The 24,529-nt window shown below is 37.5% G+C and overlaps 1 protein-coding gene across 3 annotated transcripts in view; it reads right to left on the reverse strand.

Moving 5' to 3' along the window:
• LOC107586229 (rho guanine nucleotide exchange factor 12-like) overlaps positions 1-24,529 on the reverse strand; it is a 61,618-nt gene that overhangs the window by 23,628 nt on the left and 13,461 nt on the right. For 2 of the 3 annotated variants that reach the window (XM_016273488.1, XM_016273487.1), the window contains exons 3-14: positions 15,352-15,446; positions 13,073-13,129; positions 6,799-6,897; positions 5,744-5,793; positions 5,486-5,543; positions 5,239-5,411; positions 4,987-5,061; positions 4,464-4,574; positions 1,286-1,393; positions 1,011-1,139; positions 833-931; positions 653-763 (exon numbers count right to left, since the gene is read on the reverse strand). In XM_016273488.1, coding sequence (XP_016128974.1) covers positions 653-763; positions 833-931; positions 1,011-1,139; positions 1,286-1,393; positions 4,464-4,574; positions 4,987-5,061; positions 5,239-5,411; positions 5,486-5,543; positions 5,744-5,793; positions 6,799-6,897; positions 13,073-13,129; positions 15,352-15,446 — 1,165 coding nt within the window. The remainder of the gene's footprint in view (positions 1-652; positions 764-832; positions 932-1,010; positions 1,140-1,285; positions 1,394-4,463; positions 4,575-4,986; positions 5,062-5,238; positions 5,412-5,485; positions 5,544-5,743; positions 5,794-6,798; positions 6,898-13,072; positions 13,130-15,351; positions 15,447-24,529) is intronic. The other variant, XM_016273489.1, reaches the window with a different exon arrangement.

Here is a 24,529-nt window from a genome sequence, read left to right on the forward strand (position 1 = left end):
GTTTATTTGAACAGTAGATTATCTTTATCCATAACAGTAGTGTCTTTATCCATAACTCTATAACTGTGCTCAAACAGGCATCAAAAATCTTTTTTTTTCTTCTTTTTTGTTTATTTAATTAAATTTTTTAAATTAATTTCTTCTTAAGTTTTTAAAAATTGATTAAAAACTGATTTTTGTCAGTGCATCTTAGCCCAAACATGCAGTTTGGATTTTTGAGTGGTTTATTGTGCTTTCATTGTGCAACTGGTTGTTACATCAGAGTTTGTGACATGCATGAAGACTTCAGTGAAATATTACGTATGCTACAATTTCCTTTTTTTAAAACAATGTTTTCTGCAATGAATGAACTGAGATTTGGATCCTTCCCACATGAAAAGCATAATCAATGGCAAAACAATTTAAATTCTCACATATGGTGAACCAAATCTATGCAGACATGCTTATAGCTTAAAAAATTGGTCAAAAAAAAAGCCAGATTTGAGCAAAAATCTTAATCCAAATTCTAATCACTTCTTCAAAACAACTCCATGAGATTTTTTTGTCTGTTTTACTGCCCATCAGGTGAAAACCATAAATCTGATTGCTTAGAAAGAATGATCAATAGTCTTGCTTGCCTTAGCAAGAACTGCTAATTACTGCTGGAACTCACCAGAGGTGCAGGGTCAAACTGAGAGATCACATGGTGCAGGAAGGCAGCAAGATGAGCGGGGCGAGTCTTGAGCAGCTCGATACTCTGGAAGCAGCTGCACTGTCCGTTTACCTGAGACACGTCAGATCTGGTTAAAAAGGCAGGTGAACAAGACCACGGAAGGAAAGGAACTAAAAATACCTGCTCCTGGTCGGTGTCAAAGTCATCATCTTCAGCAGCAATGATCTCTGAAGCCAGGCGGGAGGGTGGGCTCCCAATGGTGGATGAGAAACGAGAATCCTACGGGAAGTAGAGAGGTGTGACAATCATGCTCATCAGAAATCAGGCAGAAAGGTCTGTCGAAAGCAATGGTTCTCACCAGGTCGGGGCCGTCCTCAACCTCAGGGGAGGGGCAAGAGTTGAGGCTGTCTCTGGGGGTGCTCTTCGGACTGGAACAGTTGGATTCCCTTTGGCTCTCTGGAGAGGCCGGGTAGAACTGGCGCTGGACCTGCACATCACACACCATAAACACAATTAATTACACCACAGGGAAGCAAGGAACAAGAGCCACCGAGTATACTCGTGATAAGTGCCACTGTTTAACTGAGATCAGTGAAGATATTTCAAAGAAAAGAGAGCACGGTGTACACTTACATGTGACACTGAACTTCCACTCCAGAAACCCTCCGGGCTGAAATCTCTCTTATACTGATCCTCATCCACCCAACAGCCATCTTCACTGTTTCTGAGACACAGACTCACCTAAAACATAGATTTACAGTCAATACAAGCGCGCATAATTCAAAGCTACTCAATCAGATTCAAGATCTTTTGAAACAATCATAATTTCTAATTAATGGTCAAGCAAAATATCAATATATAATATTTCTGAAGACTGCCTAAAAATGATCGCTTAAAGAAACATGTGGAAGCTGCTATTACCCAAAAATACACATTTTTACAAATATATTTTAATTTTAGGTTTTTAAATAATTTTTAATTAGATAAGAAAATAAGATTTTTTTATAAAATATGATTTAAGATAAAATAAGATGAGATTTTTTATGTTTTTAAAAGCCACCTCTTATGCTCACCAATGCTGAATCTATTCGATCAAAAATACTGTAAAATTGGGAAATATTACCATTTAACATGTAAACTTTTCTCTTTTTATATATTAAATATATATTATATATTTAAATACATATTATATATTTCATATTTATATAATACATTTTTAAAATGTAACTTATTCCTGTTATGGCAAAGCTGAATTTGTCATATGATCCTCCAGAAACCATTCTAATCAGCTTAATTGATACTCATTTCTTATTATCATCATCAATAAATCAGTGATGAAAACGGTTGGGCTGTGCAAGATTTTTGTGTAAACTTTAATATCATATGATATATACATATTTATAATCAAATAATCTGTCTCTCTAGCTATATCCAAATCGGTTGACCACTCCCTAACAGTGTGTTACTGACGCTTTGAATAAAACATGCTTTGAATTAGGGATGTCAACGATTAATCGATGATCAATTAATTGTCGATAAGAGATGCAATCGATTAAAGCTATCGATGGTCGATTAAGTCGTTTAATTTTGGGCTACGTGCGGCTCATGCGCAAAACATGTGCGAGTGACGGTGACGGTATATAAATGCATCATCATTCACTCATAATTACAAATTAAGCTTTTAATGTGATTTAAACTTTAAAAGTACATTAAAATAGAAACAACACAAAGTTCTTCAACATGGAAAGCAATAGAAATGTAGTAACTAAGTCATTTCCCCAAATAATTATCGGGCTCTGCGCTTTGCAGGGCTGTGGGACACAGGACAGATAGGCTATTCATTCCTACAACTTGTTAATTCGTTCCTACTACTTATTAATTTGTGGCCACTGTCCATGTTTCATTAATTTTGTTCCTTAAATAACCTAATTTGTTCCTACGACTTATTAATTTGTGGCCACTGTCCATGTTTCATTAATTTTGTTCCTTAAATAACCAATGATTTAACTAAAATGAGGGAACAAATTAATAAATCGAACGAATTCTTAATTCATGGCCATGAAATCTTTCATTTCCCTTAGATGTGAAAACAGTGATAAAAAGTGAATGACAATAAAATAAACCTGCGAAATTAAGAGGGTTAGACGGTGAGGAGTTAGGAAAAGAAACAATGCCTAAATATTATTGAATTTGTGGAAATTCATGACCAACTGGCAAACCAGAACAAAGCCGTATAAATGTAGGCTATATGGGCTCGAATGGCATCCAAAAGCATGGTCGCGATGTAACATTTTCCAGCTAACCAATTATTCCTCTAATAAACAAAGCTTTTATACCACACTTGTCATAATCAGAGCTTATAATTTGTAAATAAATAATCACTGGATTCAAAACAGCAATTAAAAGGCGCTGTGACTGACACTTGACAATACGTTTTCCCAGAGCATTCAATGGTGTCACTAAACGGTGATGCCACAATAAGAGCATCGTTCACTAGTTTCTGCATGGACCTAACTAGCCTAGGGCACAGGTTTTCAAGCCCTGGGACAAAATGGGATGCTTTAAGGAAAATGTATAGCCTATGTAAGCAATAGGCCTAAATAAAAATAACAATTTGTTTTCATAATTTAAAAAAAAAAAAGCGAAATATATCTGGCTTAAATAATTAAGCTAACAGATTTAAAACAGAAGTGTGGCACTGTGCTCCATAAACAAGTTTTTTATGTTTCAGCTGTTCGATCGCACCGGCACCTCACGCGCACACACCCCACTTATTCTAGCAATTCAAACTTACATCGCAGTCTGTTCATTATCAAAATAAAATACAGTCATTTAAACATATAAAAGGTTACACTGGTCAGTTTAAATAGACCGTAGTACCGATCCACTCTGCTGTTATGCCAAGGACTTTTTTGCTCATGTGAAGAGGATGATCTTTTGTCTATATGCGAATGCGTGTAAAGTACAAGCCTAGTTTACATTATAAATAATAGTTTAACATTCAAATACATTACGAATATGGAAACATTTGGATTTGTGCCGAATGAGACGTGAGTAATAACCTCCAAATACATCTTTCCAAACCCGCGCTCGCTCCATCTCGTATACACGCAAGCATGCACTGTCACGATCTAATGCATTATAAATGCCGGATTTTTAAAAATAAATAGGCCTACCGGAACGCAAAAATTCAAAATCGGACATTTTCCAGAACAGGATCCGGCAGGATCAAATTAAGTACTGGTCATAATACTCGCATAATAATGTTTGATGTGAGCAACAGTGTGTTTTGCTGCAGCAGCGCCGATGGAAGCGGTTCACTGACTGCGCAGCACAGCCACACGCGCCACAGTTACGTTTGGGATCATTTTATTTTTAATGCCATAATGTCAGTTGAAAACATTGCAATTGTGTTTTAAAATACAACAACGAGCACCACGAAACCATTTAAAGAGGCGCGTTCAGCGGTCCCCGTGATGGGATATGAAACAGTCAACAAAGTAAAATTATCTCAAACGAGCTCTCTTCGTTTTATCAAATTATCATAATCACATCTATTCATTTTACAATCCTGCTACTAGCATTTTATTCAGACTAAATCCCCTTTAAATCAGGTGAGAAAGCGGGGGGTTTTTTTTGAGTAACTTTTGCACATCTTGTCATGCCGGGCTGCATAGACGCATTTTGCAGCATTAAGTTAACGATTAATCGATTAATTGATCGTTAATTTAAATGACGATCGATCATGGAAATGATCGAAAATTGACATCCCTACTTTGAATTAAACTGGTCAGACTCAGAAATGTCATACATGTGTAGCCCTGTTAAGCTGGCCCTGCTGATGTGGAATGTACTTCTTGGCTTCCTGGATGTCCCGTAGTGGTTTGGGTGTAGGAGTTCTGCTATAGCCCTCCTTCAGTCCCTATAGAAGAGACATTTTCATATACTATATAATCAGATCTCGTACACACACAGTCAAAAGGTTAACAGATGAGTAAAACCTAACTTGTTGCTCTGCTCTGTAAATGTCTACTTCTATGTTGCTCTCCAAGACAATGAGAATGACAGATCTTTGTTTACAAGACATGTGAAGGTGGTAACTGTGTCGAAACATAGTGGGAGGAGCTTAAGTCTAACCTCTCACTTATCAGCTATACTAAAGCTCTAAATTGCCTCCCAACAGGAAAGGCCTCATTCTTATCAACTTAAGTCATACTGCAACAATACAGCTCTGTAACTCAACACTTTACTGACAGGCACACTTTGTGAAATTGAAAGTAGCATGTGTGCCCACTTTAAACTAGTAGTTTTGAGTCTGATATTTAGATTCTGACCTGTATGTCCTGTTGCTCTTTGGACACCATCCTCTTGTTGTCCATTCTTTGGTTGAGTGGAGCACTGTTCTCTTCCTATGTAGGGTTGGGTTGACAAACGACAAGGAGGAGCAAATAATAAATATTGATTACGTAATTTTATAGTAGGAGAGATATGAGGAAGTGAACTTACAACAAATAAACACAAAATGAAAAACAAAACAAAATCAGATGGGAAAAGAATTTTCAGGAATGGGCGTATGGGTGTCTTACCCATGATACCAGAGGAGAGGAGGTGCGTTCCGCTGCATTGTAAGAGTTGGGAGATGTAACAAAAGGGTCCCCATAATCCCCCGGTGACCCGAGAGCCACGTCTACCTCAGAGAGGGGGATCTGGGGCAACCCAGGAGGCCGGCCTAATACTGTGAGGGCCACATATGAGCCAGCTGTGAAAAACAAATGAGTTTTGGTCAGCAGTGGAAACATGTCGTCTTTACCCAAGCAAATGATTTATACTCACATTTGATTAATTTCACCACTTCAACATGGTTCGATTGCGTCACCAATGTCCCGTTCACCTAAAGCAGAGGAGACAAACATTAAAATGCAATCTAATCTGACTATAAAACCATATACATGCGAGTTCTCTTATACAGACTCAAACATGAGGTCATTTTGTGACCAGCAGGTGGCAGAATAGACAGATGCTGAAATGCAGTGGTGTAGAGAGAGGAGTGGGCAGTGAGAAATATAGCTCTTGCATCTGTAAGCATCTCACCTTAATGATCCTGTCCCCCGTCTGAACACCTGCACGCATTGCAGCGCCATCTACCAAAAGACAGGAGACGATTATGACGATTATGAATTGAAAGCATTTTCTGGTGCAGCGGGTGGGTGCCAGAGTGCTGCCATCTGGTTGCTAAGGGGTTTTGGGTGTTTTTTCAGCACATTGCTATGTGGTTTATGTGCTCCATTTACAAGGCACACAAATTGGTTTTCACTGTCATTTTGCAAATGATGAAACCTCCATTTTGGGTATTCATGCATTTACGTCTCATGTAAACATGTTCACTCGATCACTATTCACTACAATGCCATGCATTTAAAAACTTTGAGAAAGCTGAGCAATTATGAGTGTATTCCAGAGAATATTCCACACTGTATGAGATGTGTATTATATCCTGAATGACCACCTTTCAGACTAAGATCAAAAAAAGTTGTATAAATACCATTTATATTTAGATATATTTTTGCTGTTCAGACTTAAAAAATGAATAAAGTTGAGTAACATTCACATTTTTAAAAAAATTGGTCAAAGCTTATATATTTTGGTCAGGGTAGACGCCATATTGAATTTTATTCGGTAGAAAACACACTTACAGTCTTTAGAAAGACATGCACACTATGTAATTTTCACAAACTCAGATGTTGGTTGCATTTAAATTTATTGCCATATCAGCTTCAGATTCAACAATCAACAATATAATATCAAATATAACATAAAAAATACAAAATAATTCAATTCAGTCTTTATTCCTGTCAAAAAATTAAATATGGCGCTACCCTGACTTTATTCAGTGTGTTTATATAATATATATCATCCTTAAATGTGTTTATATAATATGCATTGTTTATTTAAAACTTTATTTAATGTATTTGCAGCCCTGCTTCTCTTTTATAATGCTTTAGGTGTCCTCTTGGTCCTGCTCAGAACACATCAGCTTCAATTCTGAATTGCAGCCAAGTCGTATCAAGCCTGGGAAGGGGAGAGTCTCGATAGACGCCCACAGAAGCTGATATGGGCGGAGCCAACGTGATAGACGGGCATCTTACCCTGTTTGACGAGCTGCACGAAAACAGGGTTGTCCCCACTGACGGTCAGCCCAAAGCCGTTCTCATCTTTCTGAATGATCACGCATCTCTGAACCAGCCCTGGAGGAAGGGAGAGAACAAGAGGAGAGAGAAATTGAGCTATGAAAGGAGCTATGAAACTGATTTGACTGGATTGCCAATGCCTTTACTAAAGCATTCATCAGGAGAGGCCTATCAAAGCAGATTACAGTAACAATGACTCCAATACCTGATCGAACTGACAGGGTAAGTAAGTGCAGATAGTCACATTCATAACGTACTTGGCAACATAAAAAATCTGCAGAGTTGTGAAACGAAAGCATCAATCTCACAATCCATTTAAAATCTAGCCCCCTTCCCAGAATAATGGAAAGATACAAGAAATTATGAGAGCAGTGGAGACGTGGGTTATTACGGTCATCTAATGCTGCAGTGTGAGAGATGGGCCTACTTTCAAAACTGATAGCTCATCAGATCTGAAAACAAAAGCCGCAGTTCTCAGATCACAGAAATGAATATGAACTGCTCAAACAGTCACACACAGATGTAATATACCCCACAGAGTGAAGAGTTTCCTTGTAAACAGTGCTTTACATATAGTTATATCACATATCTTTCTCATATCCTTGTATGTATTATGAAAATTACTTGATCTTAATGGTCATGACTGAATTTAAAAAGATTGAATTTAACAGAGAGAACTGGTAATTGATTATATTACATGTGATGTTTAGGTGTTACGGATATACTTCTGAAACAGGGTGATCCAGTGCTATGATTCCAAGTGCATTACTGTAAACATGTTTTTCATAAGTCATTTTAATTTGACTATTTAATAAATCATTTATTTTCTTGCTAATTGGACATCATACAGATGCTGTCTGTCAGATTTAACTAATTAATAATAAATAAACTAATTATGTAACAAATAAAATATCATCAATTAAAAATGTTCTGGAGTTTAACGCAATAATAATAGTTTATAAAAAGTAATTGTTATAAAATAAATGTTTAAATAAAAACTGTTCTTTATATTCAACAAGGAATACTGAAAAAAATGTATTATGGTTTCTACAAAAATGTTAAAGGGATAGTTCACCCAAAAATGAAAATTGTCATTAATTACACACCCTCACATCTTTCCAAACATCTTCGGAATACAAATTAAGATATTTTTGAAAAGAGCTTTCAGACCCTCCATAGACAGCAATGCAACTACCAAGTTCAAGGCTCAGAAAGTTAGTAAGGACATCAATAGAACAGTCCATTTGACATCAGTGGTTCAACCTTAATTTTATGAAGCTACGAGAATGCTTTTTGTGCGTAAAGAAAACCAAAAAAAATTACTTTTTTCAACAATTTTTTCAGCGCGCGTTCTCGAGAGTACCTCGACGTATGCATTTGGTGCTGCTGATGCAGGAGCCGGGGTAGCCTGCCTTAAAACCCAGATGCGCTGCACCTTGTTTACAAGTAGAGGATGAAGCACGCTGTACATAAAACAGTCTTAGTAAACACGTCTGAATATTTCATCAGAGAGGATGACTTGCAATTTTTTCCCAGCCTTACTTATTCAAACAGAATATACAGACGATGAGCTAAGAGAGATGGACATTCTGTCAGAACACCGGCTCCAGCGTCAGCAGCACCACACACATGTCGAGGTACTGTCTAGAGCCCGACCGAAATATCGTTTTGCCGATATTATCGGCCGATACGAGCCGGTCGCCGATATATCGGTATCGGAGAATATGCCGCCGATATGAATTTTTTTTTTACAGAACATATAACGCAGATAAAATGCTTGAAATGCTGTAATTACTTAGTTTGTCCAGCAGAGCGTGCTCCATTGTTTGCTACTGGCGACCTGGATGAAACGCTTTAAAGCTTAAGTCTATGGAAAACCATTGAAATTTTGAACGGCCATATCTCCGTAATGGCGCGGCGAATCCGCACCGAATTCGGGGGATTCCTTCAGCTCGAGGAACCCTCTCGAACGCAAATCAGGTGTATGTCTATAAGCCCGCTTTTGAATGAGACCACCCCCGCATCGATAGCTCCTGGGGTCCGGGAGTTACGGGTTGTTAAATTCGCGGTCCGGCACCGACCGATCTAGCGATCAAGGGGGGCTACCGCCGCACGGAGGGTGGCGTTTGAGAGGGCTCCTCGAGCTGAAGGGATCCCCGAATTTGGAGGAGATCCGCCGGTGCGTTCGCGAGATAGTGACACCAGTCAACACTTTCCTTTCAGTAAGGAGGTCTCTTGTTCAGGCAGCATTCAAGCGTTATCTTATTCGACTGTAAGTGCCCCGCGAAGTGGACTTAACATGAAATTCTGCCATGATTCCAGTTCCAAGGGAACGTACACGTTACATTCAAAGGGCATTAAAGTGTGCGAGACGTGAATTTATATTTAGGGATGCACCGAATGTTCGGCAACCGAACCGAATAGCGAAAAGACAGAATAAATTGTACCGAACAATGATATGACGCGATCAAATAGCTACCAGCGCAGAGTGAGAGGCGCGCACTCTTTATTATGCAGCACACACATCAGCAGTGTGGAAGCATTTAAACTTTCGGAGAAAGACGCAAAAATCATTACAAGCACCGACAGAGAGAGACTGTTTAGGACTGCATCGCATGTCTTCAATGAGAAGAGGTGATTGTTGCTGGTTAATGTATGATGATTGAAATCTCGAAATGGCATTAAACAATTAGTAAATAAACTGCAGAACATTATGTTTTCTAATACACGCGCGCATTGCATGCATTCTGACAGCGCTGCAGGAACTCGCAGCATATCTGCTTGTTAACCAGGGTTCAAAGTCCAAAGCGCGAGGAAAATCTGCATTGATACAGCCGTCCGTTGCTCAGTCACATTTTTATGAATTTTTACAAGGCATGTGACAATGCGATACGTACAACGTATTCGTAATGAGACTCATTTATAAATCTGTTGTCAACAAAAATAAGCACTGAGGTCTTCCTGCGCGTTTCAGCCAAAATAAAAGTTGAGAAAAAGCAACAGCTCTCATAAACATTCATAAATGTTAGTATTGAAATTTTACTGTTGTTCTGTAAAATAAAATTAAAAGTTAGACAATAATGATAATAATCATTACAATAGCTCTGTTTTAATACATTTATTATAACATTCACACATCGTGTTCAAATTAGGATCTGTAATATTTTCTAATGTTTTAAAAGAAGTCTTTTCTCAGCAAGGCTGCTTTTAATTGTGCAGTTAAAAAACATGCCTGATTCAAGATGGCCAAAATTTACTACTTTACACACTTATTCATTTTAAGTTAAATTGTGCTTTGTTGGTATAGTGTCTGCTAGAATGTTAATTTTAATTGTGCAGTAAAAAAAAAAAAAAAAAAAAACATGCCTGATTCAAGATGGCCAAAAATTATTATTTTACACACTTATTCATTTTAAGTTAAATTGTGCTTTGTTGGTATAGTGTCTGCTAGAATGTTAAAAATGTTCAGTGTTAAAATATTTTTTAATTGTTGTTTTGTAATTTATTTTTTATTTTTTTGAAAAGCAAGACAAAACAGTAAAAAGCACATTTTGGCTTTTTAATTTATGCAATGGTGAAATTTTGTTTGGGCAAAATACATGGGGAAAAAACTTGAAAAACCGTGTTCGGTATTCGGCCTTCAGCCCAGTGTTTAATTTTGTTCGGTTTCGGCTTCGGCCAAGAATTTTCATTTCGGTGCATCCCTATTTATATTGTATTTATTTACAGAGGTATATTATGTCACACTTCTCTAGTAAGTTTTGTCTGTGTGTGAAGACAGTAGCGCAAATCCGTGAATGAATGTTCCAAAGTGAAAAACTTAAATGGAATAAAGTTGAATGGAATTGAATTGAATTAAATTAAAGTTGAATAAACTTCAACTTTACTGTTCAATGCACTGATGTCAGGAAGGCCTGCGATCGGACGCCGAGGTTGCTTTATTTCTTCTCGATAGGTGAGTAACATTGGTTTTGCTTTGTTTCACAGAACTAATATATGCTGACTTTTGCTTGAATATGCTCGTGTGTCATGTTCGCTTGTTTGTTCATCTGCAATCGTATTGTCGTTCCCTTCAGCTATGATAAAGACACATTAATTTCAACACCCTATAAGCCTGGAGTGTCTAAACCTCCTCCACTGTCTGTTTCAAGCGTCAGCTCCCAAAGTGTGCCCGAAAAGTAAGATAATATGTTTAATACAGCAGATAATAATACAGCAGATTCCGCCATCGTCAGTCCAATCGTTGCGTACGTATGTGTGGGGCGGAGCTATAAAAATAGGGGCGAGACCCTTTTGGGGTAGGGGCGTGTTTGTTTTGGTGATTTGAAATATCAACATTAACTACCAGAAATCACTTACCCCACCTTTTAATGACAGCATTTTCATTTTTGGGTGAACTATCCCTTTAAGTAACACAACTGTGTTCAACATTGATACGAACTGTAATAATAATAGCTGCTGAAAATTCAGCTTCGACTGACAGGAATAAATTACATTTTAAAATACATTCAAATATAAAAGTTTTTAAAAACTTTAACTGTAGTGCAAACATTTCACTTTGCTCACTGATAAAAAAAAAAATCATCAGTAAGTTCTAAGTATATCATGTAATAGTTCAAGTATATCTGTAACAGTTATCAGGCCTTTAAACAGAGAATCCAGACTCTCTCAGTCTTTATCTTCTGAACCATTAAGAATAATGCTATCTGTTATTTACCAATAATACACACAGAGCCCAAAATCAACTCAGCGGGGAAGCTGAACATAAATAAACGCTGATAACACTTGAACTTCACAGTGCTGGAGAAGAATCACCTGCACAAGAGTAAAAACAAAACTAGAAACACAGCAACAGTACGATCATCTTACCACAAGACTCAGGTCTCCTGTCAGCCACTACAAATCCACTCTTCTGCACCAGCACGTCTGAGCCACACAACATCATGATACAACACGGGACACACACACACACACACACATATCACAGAGGACACAGAGAGAGGACTCAAATGAAAAAAATGAGCAATGGCACAAATACACAGTGTGGCTGTTTTGGAATGGGTCATTGTCTATTGATAAGCAGTCAAATAAAACTAGAAACACAGCAACAGTACGATCATCTTACCACAAGACTCAGGTCTCCTGTCAGCCACTACAAATCCACTCTTCTGCACCAGCACGTCTGAGCCACACACAACATCATGATACAACAAGGGACACACACACACATATCACAGAGGACACAGAGAGAGGACTCAAATTAAAAAAATGAGCAATGGCACAAATACACAGTGTGGCTGTTTTGGAATGGGTCATTGTCTATTGATAAGCAGTCAAAATCAGCAGCACTCTGAATCTCTGATTCAACTCCAACGCTTGTGTCATTGCTGAAATATTTAATTTTACATATCTAATTTAAAAATATATATTTTACTGTAAATATTACTGTGCATTACTGTAATGTTATATTGGTGTATATAAATAAAAATGGTTTCATAGTATTGCATTATTGATTATTTTTAACTCAATTTGTACTGTATTTTACTTTTTTGCATTAATCACTTTGAAAGTAGTGGACAAAAATGGTTGCTTGGTCGAAAAACAAAACAAAAATATGCCAATTCAACGGAGCTATAAAAATAGGGGCGAGACCCTTTTGGGGTAGGGGCGTGTTTGTTTTGGTGATTTGAAATATCAACATTAACTACCAGAAATCACTTACCCCACCTTTTAATGACAGCATTTTCATTTTTGGGTGAACTATCCCTTTAAGTAACACAACTGTGTTCAACATTGATACGAACTGTAATAATAATAGCTGCTGAAAATTCAGCTTCGACTGACAGGAATAAATTACATTTTAAAATACATTCAAATATAAAAGTTTTTAAAAACTTTAACTGTAGTGCAAACATTTCACTTTGCTCACTGATAAAAAAAAAAATCATCAGTAAGTTCTAAGTATATCATGTAATAGTTCAAGTATATCTGTAACAGTTATCAGGCCTTTAAACAGAGAATCCAGACTCTCTCAGTCTTTATCTTCTGAACCATTAAGAATAATGCTATCTGTTATTTACCAATAATACACACAGAGCCCAAAATCAACTCAGCGGGGAAGCTGAACATAAATAAACGCTGATAACACTTGAACTTCACAGTGCTGGAGAAGAATCACCTGCACAAGAGTAAAAACAAAACTAGAAACACAGCAACAGTACGATCATCTTACCACAAGACTCAGGTCTCCTGTCAGCCACTACAAATCCACTCTTCTGCACCAGCACGTCTGAGCCACACAACATCATGATACAACACGGGACACACACACACACACACACATATCACAGAGGACACAGAGAGAGGACTCAAATGAAAAAAATGAGCAATGGCACAAATACACAGTGTGGCTGTTTTGGAATGGGTCATTGTCTATTGATAAGCAGTCAAATCCCCAAGGTCTTGCATATTAACAAAGCGTCTCCCCCGAAATGATTAATAAGTTGTTTAGGTATTAAGGTCCCCAGGTGTTAACCCAGAAATCAATGCTTGGCACAGATGCAGATAGAACCAATAAACAGAGTTTGAGGTAAAAGTACTTTAACGAGAGATAACATTCTCAAAAACGATTACGCAAGGATGTTGGTTTTTGCTTTCATCTTGAAATATGGTTAATCATAGTTAATCATAACACAAGAGAGTAAACTGTGGCCTTGATTAGCCTTTGCCTACTTGAATGTCTCACAAAAATGTAATCAGTGATATTGTTTAACGGAACGTATACGATTTATAACAATAGTCTCCATCATTACGCAAGGCTATACAACTTTGGGCTGAAATTAATCACACAAAAGAGCCACACTTTTCAGACACTCCTAAAGAGATATTGGGAAGACATTAGGGTTGGGCGATATATCAATGTATTCTCAAATGAACTTCCTGGAAATGTAAGATTAAGCAACATTGTGAATAGTGCAATGATTCTAATTTGTTTTTTTTACTATATATTTTGTTCGGCTTTTAGGTAATTTTGCAATTTGAGGGCAAAAGAATGTAAGGACAGAGATATTCAAACACTATCTCTTAAAATTTAAGCAGCAAAACTGTGTTGATGTTTGTAAGTTGAATCCATTTCCATGAATCAGAGTGCTGAGCGATGACTTTTTTTGTAGGCCAAGCTAGAAGTTAGCATCATCCTGGACCCCTCAACAAAAACCCAACAGGATTTTTCCATTGTTCTTGGACCGTTGCAGAAAATAAGTTGTGACCAACAAACATCAATCAACAAACAAAGGGTTTTGTGTTGACCATAGACCTTATTTCAGGCATTTGACCAAAGACTTCTTCAAAAAACCCGGGCTGAAGGAACCGGATATGCAAAAATGTTAACTTGTTCCTGGGTTTTAGGACTCATTTCAGCAGCACTCTGAATCTCTGATTCAACTCCAACGCTTGTGTCATTGCTGAAATATTTAATTTTACATATCTAATTTAAAAATATATATTTTACTGTAAATATTACTGTGCATTACTGTAATGTTATATTGGTGTATATAAATAAAAATTGTTTCATAGTATTGCATTATTGATTATTTTTAACTCAATTTGTACTGTATTTTACTTTTTTGCATTAATCACTTTGAAAGTAGTGGACAAAAATGGTTGCTTGGTTGAAAAACAAAACAAAAATATGCCAATTCAAAACAAACACACAATATCAAATATTGTCAAAAGAATGAAAAAATATTTTATATTTTAAGTTATATCGCCCAACCCCAGAGGACACTGAACACCACACCGTGCTTAAGATGTTTTAGTCATGCATCAGAAAAGGTGAGTCCAACACCAAAGGAACATCAGAAATAAACATGCATAACATCCTCCATTCACTGCTATTCTCTCTAACATGTGAAAGTGAGATATTTATGTTAGATCAAACCAGTAAAACATACTATGCACATGTGAAACCTGCTTCAGAATAGCTCAGAAATCTTTAAAAAGACCCCTGATGAAATTCTGTCAACATCTCACTCGTCTTTCAATCAAACAGGAAAACATCTCCCCATCCAAACAATGTGAATCGCATTTTAATCGATACGATTATCACATTGTTCTCCACCATAAACCTCACATTAACGGCCATGCACAGGACTGCTTTTCCTTCTCTACTCTCACCAGAGGAAAAACAGAGGCAAAACTTGAAAGAAAAACACACTGACAATGTCTTTCAACTGCCAAAACCGGGGCCAGGAACATGTGCATCGTTTATGGTCAGCAAGTATGAATGATGCCGCTGTTTAAAGCCGTGCCACTGCAGTTAGTGGACGGGCACAGCCTTCCATCTGTGCTGTGTGTGGAGGAAACTGTTTCCATTTTAGAGTCTGAAGAGACTGTGAGAGGAGCAGTGTGCTTCAGTCCACAGCACACGCACACACGAGCAGTCAGGACAGCATTTAGTACAGCTAAACACTGCCATTCTGTATGAGTAGAGTGTGAAAGAAAGACATTTACCTGTAGGGTCAAACTCGTGTGTAGGGGTACCAGGCTGCTTATCGCTTTGGGGTCTCTTGTCGGGAGGGTGGTTTCTGCTGAGAATGCTACTGGTTCTGTAAACACAAACAGGAGAAATCAATATACAAAGTCAATGAAATACATTAACACACTGCAATGAGCACATACATAATAAATACACCAGTGGTTCTTATCTGGGAGGGTTGTGATACAAAAATGCGCTGCAGTCTAATAGGGTTTAGGACATTAGGTGAAAAAAAAAAAAGCTAAATGCAAATAATGAAACCATAAACTATATAAGAAAATTCTCTTATTTTTGTTGTTGCTGAAATTAAAGGACATCAAACCTAATAATATTTAACACAAAGGAATTTGCCACTTGGTGAACGCAAGTAAAATTTGTCAGATGCCAACATGGACATGGTTGTGTGACATGCCCTGATCTCCAAAAACAAAATGAACAAAACTCTCCATAAACAAAACTCTCTAGGTCCCTTTAAGATGAGTTAGTTCACTCTGCGGCCATATTGGTAAAGCCCCTGGGCAGATATTTCCATTCATGTAACTACAGCTCCTGTCTATTTGAATAGAGAAAGACTTTGTTTGTCAAAGCTACTTTTCATATTTCAAATCAGGAATAAATTATATAACAATGTGAAACATATTTCAAATCAGAAATAAATGATATAGGCTAATAAATCTATCTATACACGCATATAATTCTGGAAAAATTATTAAAAGTATATATTTAATTAGATAATAAATATACTAGCAATAAATTTATATAAATGAATATTACAATATTAATATCACAATATAAAAATAATCATATTTTATCTTTATGTATATTAATAATATATAATAATTAATCAATACTTTTGTACAAAACAATTTTGCAAGCTGTGTTGGGTCATCACTCGATGTCCAATGTAAAATCTGGAAATATTTTCTCTAAAGCAGTAAACATTCAGATCAGTGACTGACTGATTAATCCATATTTTACCATTTTCAGCTGATTAAAATAAGCAGAAGAGTCCATTCTAAAACATCAATACTTGTCAATGAATAATACACTTTTTGTTATTCTTATATTAAACCGTTTGTATAATATGAGCTCATTTAGTTACAGTGATGCATGTATCAGGTCAGGATAAAATTGTACTAACTCTACTGTATTTATCATCATTAGATTGACAACCTTGCTCTTTAGATATCAGCAACAGCATTAAAGAACTCATATCGTCAACTATTAATTTAGCGAAGCTTTAAGTGCACTGATGGCACTGTGTATTGTGTAGTGTTGAGTAGCATCCTCTTGCTGTGTGCAATCACTATTTGCTTAGTTAACTTCCTGCTAGGACAACAGATGTGCCCCACTGCGCTAATGTCGCCCTATTCATTACACACATCAATTAAGAGGCTCCGCATGAGTCCTGCCAGTTCTTTATCACAAAGGCAAGTGGAAAAGCCTGCAGTAGCTATGACTCCAGGTCTAAAAGTAGCCTCGGCATTAAGGCGAGTCGAGGTGGGGTGAATGTGTTTAACAGTGCTCTGCTTCCCGCTCACAGGCCATGTGAGAAACCTCTGTTCTCTAGGCCAGTCGGTGATGGGACACGGTGCTGAAGAAGCCCTTTGTAGGCCTGTCCGACTGCGTCTAACTGAGAGCCACTGTACTAACAACCTACTGCCATTTCCTTCACCTGAACTCACACTCTTGACCCGTGGACCTCGCAGAACACCAAACTGACTGAAAATAATGTACAGAATGAGAAACATCTCTGCGAAACAAACAATCACTTCAGGTCAGCTAGACAGCCTGACAGCTTGTGGATTTTGAACTCATTCAACGGGTCAGCCAAACGGCCGGTTCATTACGGGACAGTATTGGAGAGAGTGGACTGCAAACCCTCACAGTGAAGTGCGAAGACATTTGCAGTGTTGCTCTGAACACAAGGAATAATCGCGCAAATGCTTAACTAACATTTCTAAGATTGCTTCAGAGGTCCGCTAACTGTGAAATTAGCACTGTAGCAAAGTAATGGAAAGGACTCGGTGGGATTAGTCCACCTTTTATGAGGCCGGTAGAATACGCAGAGCAATTTGTCACTGCTGGTAAACTAGATAAGTCTAATGAGAGAGCAGCCGTCAATCACTGACTTTTTCAATTAAAACTCAATTAACAAAATTAACCTTGAGTGCCGGCACAGGCCAATATGAAGCAGTTCTCTTCCCGCTCCCAACAGGGGCCATGATTTGCACATTTACATTTAGCTTTTCATTTTATGTAAATCAACAGTAGCCATGTCTGTTAAGCAACAAAAAAGCTTAATTTTTAAAGCATCATAATAGTAGTTAACACGTATTACAACAACAACAACAACAACAACTGTCTATTGTCATATACCTGCACACACAATTGTCAATTTATATATTTTTATTCCTTATTTACTTGTTCTATTTTTATTTTTATTATCTGTGTTTTTTGTTCTGTCACTGTCATTCTGTTACACTGTGGAAGCTTCTGTCACGAAAACAAATTCCTTGTATGTGTAAACATGCCTGGCAATAAAGCTCATTCTGATTCTGGGTTCTTATATGCTATAACTCAAGTCTTTTGAAGTGGATAGCTTCGTGTGGAACGACTAAATTTAAGTCACCGTTATTACCTGATAACCATCCCCTCAAATGAGCTGTTAACTCTAACTATTGCAAATGGATCATTGAGTCAACCTACTGCCATTTCCTTCACCTGAACTCACACTCTTGACCCGTGGACCTCGCAGAACACCAAACTGACTGAAAATAATGTACAGAATGAGAAACATCTCTGCGAAACAAACAATCACTTCAGGTCAGCTAGACAGCCTGACAGCTTGTGGATTTTGAACTCATTCAACGGGTCAGCCAAACGGCCGGTTCATTACGGGACAGTATTGGAGAGAGTGGACTGCATACCCTCACAGTGAAGTGCGAAGACATTTGCAGTGTTGCTCTGAACACAAGGAATAATCGCGCAAATGCTTAACTAACATTTCTAAGATTGCTTCAGAGGTCCGCTAACTGTGAAATTAGCACTGTAGCAAAGTAATGGAAAGGACTCGGTGGGATTAGTCCACCTTTTATGAGGCCGGTAGAATACGCAGAGCAATTTGTCACTGCTGGTAAACTAGATAAGTCTAATGAGAGAGCAGCCGTCAATCACTGACTTTTTCAATTAAAACTCAATTAACAAAATTAACCTTGAGTGCCGGCACAGGCCAATATGAAGCAGTTCTCTTCCCGCTCCCAACAGGGGCCATGATTTGCACATTTTCATTTAGATTTTCATTTTATGTAAATCAACAGTAGCCATGTCTGTTAAGCAACAAAAAAGCTTAATTTTTAAAGCATCATAATAGTAGTTAACACGTATTACAACAACAACAACAACTGTCTATTGTCATATACCTGCACACACAATTGTCAATTTATATATTTTTATTCCTTATTTACTTGTTCTATTTTTATTTTTATTATCTGTGTTTTTTGTTCTGTCACTGTCATTCTGTTACACTGTGGAAGCTTCTGTCACGAAAACAAATTCCTTGTATGTGTAAACATGCCTGGCAATAAAGCTCATTCTGATTCTGGGTTCTTATATGCTATAACTCAAGTCTTTTGAAGTGGATAGCTTCGTGTGGAACGACTAAATTTAAGTCACCGTTATTACCTGATAACCATCCCCTCAAATGAGCTGTTAACTCTAACTATTGCAAATGGATCATTGAGTTGTGAACGAATCAGTTCAGTTTATGAACCGGATCAACAGTTTATCGAAAAGAACAAGTTTAAAAGAACAATTTGATCACTGAACTGGTTGGGAACGACTGGGACTCAATGATCCAGTCACAGTGGTTTTCGAATTATTGGCTCGCTGGAGGGCAGGATTGTGAGTGAATAGTGACTTTATGATGACTAGACTCTGAATATTGCACAACTTGTAGGCGTTTTTGTCATTTTTGGACCTTAAAAAGCATTGTGTTAGATGTTGAGTGGGAAAAAACAAAACAAAACAACAACAAAAAACCCTCACATTAAGATTCTTCAAAATTTCTGGGGGAATATTTTTTAAAATACACACTGTTGAGAGAAATCTGTTACCCGCACCAAGGCTGCATTTATTTGATCATCAATAAAGCAAAAACATTGATACTGTGAAATATTACAACAATTAAAATAAACCGTTCTATTATATTTTTCCTACATTTCAAAATGAAATTAATTCCTGTAATGAAAAACTGAATTTTCAGCAGCATAACTCCAGTCTTCAGTGTCATATCATTTTTCAAATACCATTTTAATATGCTGATTTGCTGATGCTGATTTTTATAAATGAACAGAAAGTTAAAATAAATAGCATTTATTTGAAATTGAAATTTTTAAATTGAAAGTCTTTGCTGAATAACAAAAAACTAAAATATCTTGCTGACACCAGACTTTTGAACAGTACAGGATCTTCGGAATAACATGAACTTGAGTTGTCATTTAAAATGAAAAGAGTGAAAACAATCGTATAGTTCTTGAGTCTTCAAGCAGGGGATGTTCTTGCTTGTATCAGAGCTTTCTGTAGTGACACAGGATCCTTTTGAGAGCAGTTTGAGGGAACTGAATGGGCCATTTATGAAAGGGCCTGTAAAATGTTCCATGGTCCACTCAGCTAAAAACCTCCCGCTAAAGAGGAGAAATGGAAAAGTAAATCCAAACAACCAAAGCAGCCAATAATCCTACCTTTTACATGTTATTCTCTCCCTAATGAATCATGCACGCTGATGGTACACGTAAGAATACTGCTATTTTTGCTTATGACCACAACTGTTACAGTAATGCTTGTGAAAGTGCATAAAGGTTTTTATACAGGTTTTTTTTAGTTTGTCTCCAACTGGTCTAGCCTCTCTTATGGAAGCTTATTTTCACCATGGAATAAGGGGAAAAAAAATGTAATTACACGGTAATTATCTCACAATTCTGACTATTTTTCTTGAGTTTATATCTCATAATTTTGCCATTTTTTCACAATTGCAAGTTAATAACTCAATTTCAAGTTCTCACAATTCAGACATTTTTTCTCAGAATTTTTGAGTTTACATCTTTGCAATTTAGATTTTCTCTGAATTGAGCTTATAATCACACAATTCTGTTCTTTTTTTGTGTTTCAGCCAAAAATGTAATCACTTTGTTTTTTCATCTCACAATTCTGATTTTTTTTCTCAGAAATGCTAGACTTTTCTTGTCAGAATTAACACGTTTCTTGCAATTTTGAGTTTATAAAAGTCAGAAATGCCAGATGTAAAGAAAAAAAAAAAACCTTTTTCATTTTTTTCCTCCTATGGCAGAAAACAAACTAACTTGCATACTCTCTAGAGTCAGACGAGTTTGCTAAATGTAGGAGTCAACAACACTGTCTGATGCAAATGAGGCCATCTTCACTCCTGGATGAGGGGGCGGCAATGGGGGTGAGTTGGAATCGTAAAGGAAGTGCAAGAACCGCAGAGAGGATTGGTGTATTGGAGGGGGTGGGTTCTCCGCTCAATTGAGGTTTTGTGCAATAATGGAAAAACGTTCCACATTGAGTTTATATCTCATAATTTTGCCATTTTTTCACAATTGCAAGTTAATAACTCAATTTCAAGTTCTCACAATTCAGACATTTTTTCTCAGAATTTTTGAGTTTACATCTTTGCAATTTAGATTTTCTCTGAATTGAGCTTATAATCACACAATTCTGTTCTTTTTTTGTGTTTCAGCCAAAAATGTAATCACTTTGTTTTTTCATCTCACAATTCTGATTTTTTTTCTCAGAAATGCTAGACTTTTCTTGTCAGAATTAACACGTTTCTTGCAATTTTGAGTTTATAAAAGTCAGAAATGCCAGATGTAAAGAAAAAAAAAAACCTTTTTCATTTTTTTCCTCCTATGGCAGAAAACAAACTAACTTGCATACTCTCTAGAGTCAGACGAGTTTGCTAAATGTAGGAGTCAACAACACTGTCTGATGCAAATGAGGCCATCTTCACTCCTGGATGAGGGGGCGGCAATGGGGGTGAGTTGGAATCGTAAAGGAAGTGCAAGAACCGCAGAGAGGATTGGTGTATTGGAGGGGGTGGGTTCTCCGCTCAATTGAGGTTTTGTGCAATAATGGAAAAACGTTCCACACGAAGCCAGAAAGGCCTGCATGAGGGACACCCCAATTACTCGACTCTGAAAGCGTGTTTGTCAGAAACCACTTGAAGGAAAAGTGGGATACGGGGTGGAAAACAACATGGCTCTTTTGCTACGTTGTCCTTTCTCTTCAACACTTTTCTAGAAGTTCAACATACAGATTTCTTTAGTGCATGCATTATGTGTGTGCATGTGATGGTGTCATGCTCAGGTTGCGAGTGGCCAGGCTGGCAAGAAGATAGGGGGGTGCGGAGAGCCGAGGAATGATATCAGTGCTGGCTTGAGCACTGGAGGAAAAAGCAAGTGAGTGCTGGGCTGGCAGCGAGCGAGAAGGAGCAGTGACTTTGCAGAAGAAAGAACACTTGCTGTTTGTATCCAATGCAGTCCAGAGGACCTCTGTGCTTCAACTCATGACATCACCACTGTCGAGCACGGCCGCATCGCTCCAAATGGTCATGTATGCGTTTCTGCAAGAGTCTGTGTCTGTCAGACAGTGACCTGACCCAACAGCCAGACGGCAATACTCAACACACACCACAGGACAAGGACTCACAATATAGCCTTGTAATAACGTAAAGTAACGTTTGGATTTAATTTACGTAAAAAAATAAAAAACATGGAAAGATTTCATTTATCACAGAATATAATTTTGATTTGATTCTTAAGCATGTGATACATTAACACAATCATAAGTTAATATTATAGTGGCGTAACCACTTATGCAATATTTTTAATATAATTTTTATTATATAAGCTATTCTAACTTTACTTTTTAACTTATCTTTCAACATGTCGGGCTGAACAGTGTCAAATAAATGAGCTGGTTTTCTGTAAGGTATTGAACATAATTGTAGCAATTCTGGGTTTTTTTCTGCTATACTAAAATTTGTAGTGTAAAGTCATCTGGCCAACATGGAGAAGAAAGATACGCCCAAAACAATACACTAATTACAGGATGTCATTTTATGTCAGAATTTTCCAGCAAAGTATGTTTCTGAATTTATGTCCATCATGAAGTTACATTATAGCTGTATAACTTCTGATTATTCATTTATAAAGGAAGTCTAAGTCTATTATTGCTAATTTAAATAAATAACTAATAAACTATTTTTTAATAACTTGATTTTCAGGTAAAATGATAAATCTAATGTTTAATGAAAAAATAAAATACTATTAAGTATTTTAAATTAATTTAGGCTAAATTCAAATAAAAGTATACATTTCTTTTCCTCAAATAAAAATGTTGCAAAAAAAATAAGAGTACAAAACTCAAAGCGAAAAAAATTACTGAAACTATTTTATGTGGTGATTGATATCATGCTGTCCATAGAGATGAAAGAAAGAAAGAAAGAAAGAATATTCCCTTAACTGATTCACATGAAGCGTTAGAAGAAAATCTTTTTTTTCGAAGAAATAACATCACATGGACACCCCTGAGTAAATGTACACCACAGCCTTTCACTTCCCCTTCAAATACCAAATGAGGAACTTGTTAATCTATAAGGTACAAAACCACCCGCTCCAAGAGTCTCATTTGCAGATCTGTCAAATTTTGGCTGCTTGAGTCAGTGAAAATAAGTGAAGCAGAAGCGAACAGAAAAAAACCCGCTGCAGATGTCTCTTCACAAAAGCTCAATCAAGTCATTTAATAAATAAAAGGCTGCATGCATGGCCATTATAAACCAAAATGAATAAGCAAATCCGAGAAAGCGTCTACAGGCAAATAAGAAGAGGACAAATGTTTTGCGGACAGATAGGAGAGGCAGTCTTTATGGCCCCAAGCGTACCAACTGGGTCTAAAAGGAGCCAACATTTGCTCCAAACATCAGCTGTTAAAACCCATTAAACAGTGATGACTGAGTAATGACATGATCAAACAAGAGCACAGCGAGTATGTGTGTGTTTGTGAAAGTGCACACACACAGATACAGTCTACGTTATAATGGGAAGTGAGAGCAAAAGAGAACAGAAATTAAAATGTATGTGGATGTGGAAGTGTCATTTGGGGTTATGTCAGCAGACACGGGTCGAGCTGGGCCTCTGAAATGAGCGGCCCCTCCCCCAAGTGACATCACAATGAGGAACAGGGGGGCTGAGTGGCAGCGGCCTGGGGAGATTTTCCTTTTCTGCTCCAATAAACTCAATCACCCGTCCTGACAGGGCTGGAGGATGTGCATTTCTTCACGCTAGATTGTCCGTTTAAATTCTTTGATATTGCAGGAGGAGGTGGGAAAGCAGAGAGTAAGCCGAGTTCACAACACACTTTGTCGCCACCAAGGTCAGGAGGACAAGCTGACGCCGAGGGGTAGTCAGAACTCGTACCAATCCATGCCTCCCAAAACAAAAGATCACAACCGACACGGGTCCTTCTCTGTCAAAACCTAAAGACAGGCAGCCTGCTAATTAGAAGAAGCCACTAAAGAAGCTTCATGCTCTCCTACTGTAAGGGTGTTTCGGTCAGCCGAGTTGTAGGGATGCACCGAACGTTCGGCAACCGAAATTATTCGGCCGAATAAGCGAAAAGACCGAATAAATTGTATCGAACAATGATATGACGCGATCAAATAGCAACCAGCGCAGAGTGAGAGGTGCGCACTCTTTATTATGCAGCACACACGTCAGCAGTGTGGAAGCATTTAAACTGTCGGAGAAAGACGCAAAAATCATTACAAGCACCGACAGAGAGAGACTGTTTAGGACTGCATCGCATGTCTTCAATGAGAAGAGGAAGGGGTGATTGTTGCTGGTTACTGTATGATGATTGAAATCTCGAAATGGCCTTAAACAATTAGTAAATAAACTGCAGAACGTTATGTTTTCTAATACACGCGCGCATTGCATGTATTCTGACAGCGCTGCAGGAACTCGCAGCATATCTGCTTGTTAACCAGGGTTCAAAGTCCAAAGCGCGAGGAAAATCTGCATTGATACAGTCGTCCGTTGCTCAGTCACATTTTTATGAATTTTTACAAGGCATGTG

Source organism: Sinocyclocheilus grahami, unplaced genomic scaffold (assembly GCF_001515645.1).
Source record: "Sinocyclocheilus grahami isolate Dianchi unplaced genomic scaffold, SAMN03320097.WGS_v1.1 scaffold79.1, whole genome shotgun sequence".
Lineage (NCBI taxonomy): Eukaryota > Metazoa > Chordata > Actinopteri > Cypriniformes > Cyprinidae > Sinocyclocheilus > Sinocyclocheilus grahami.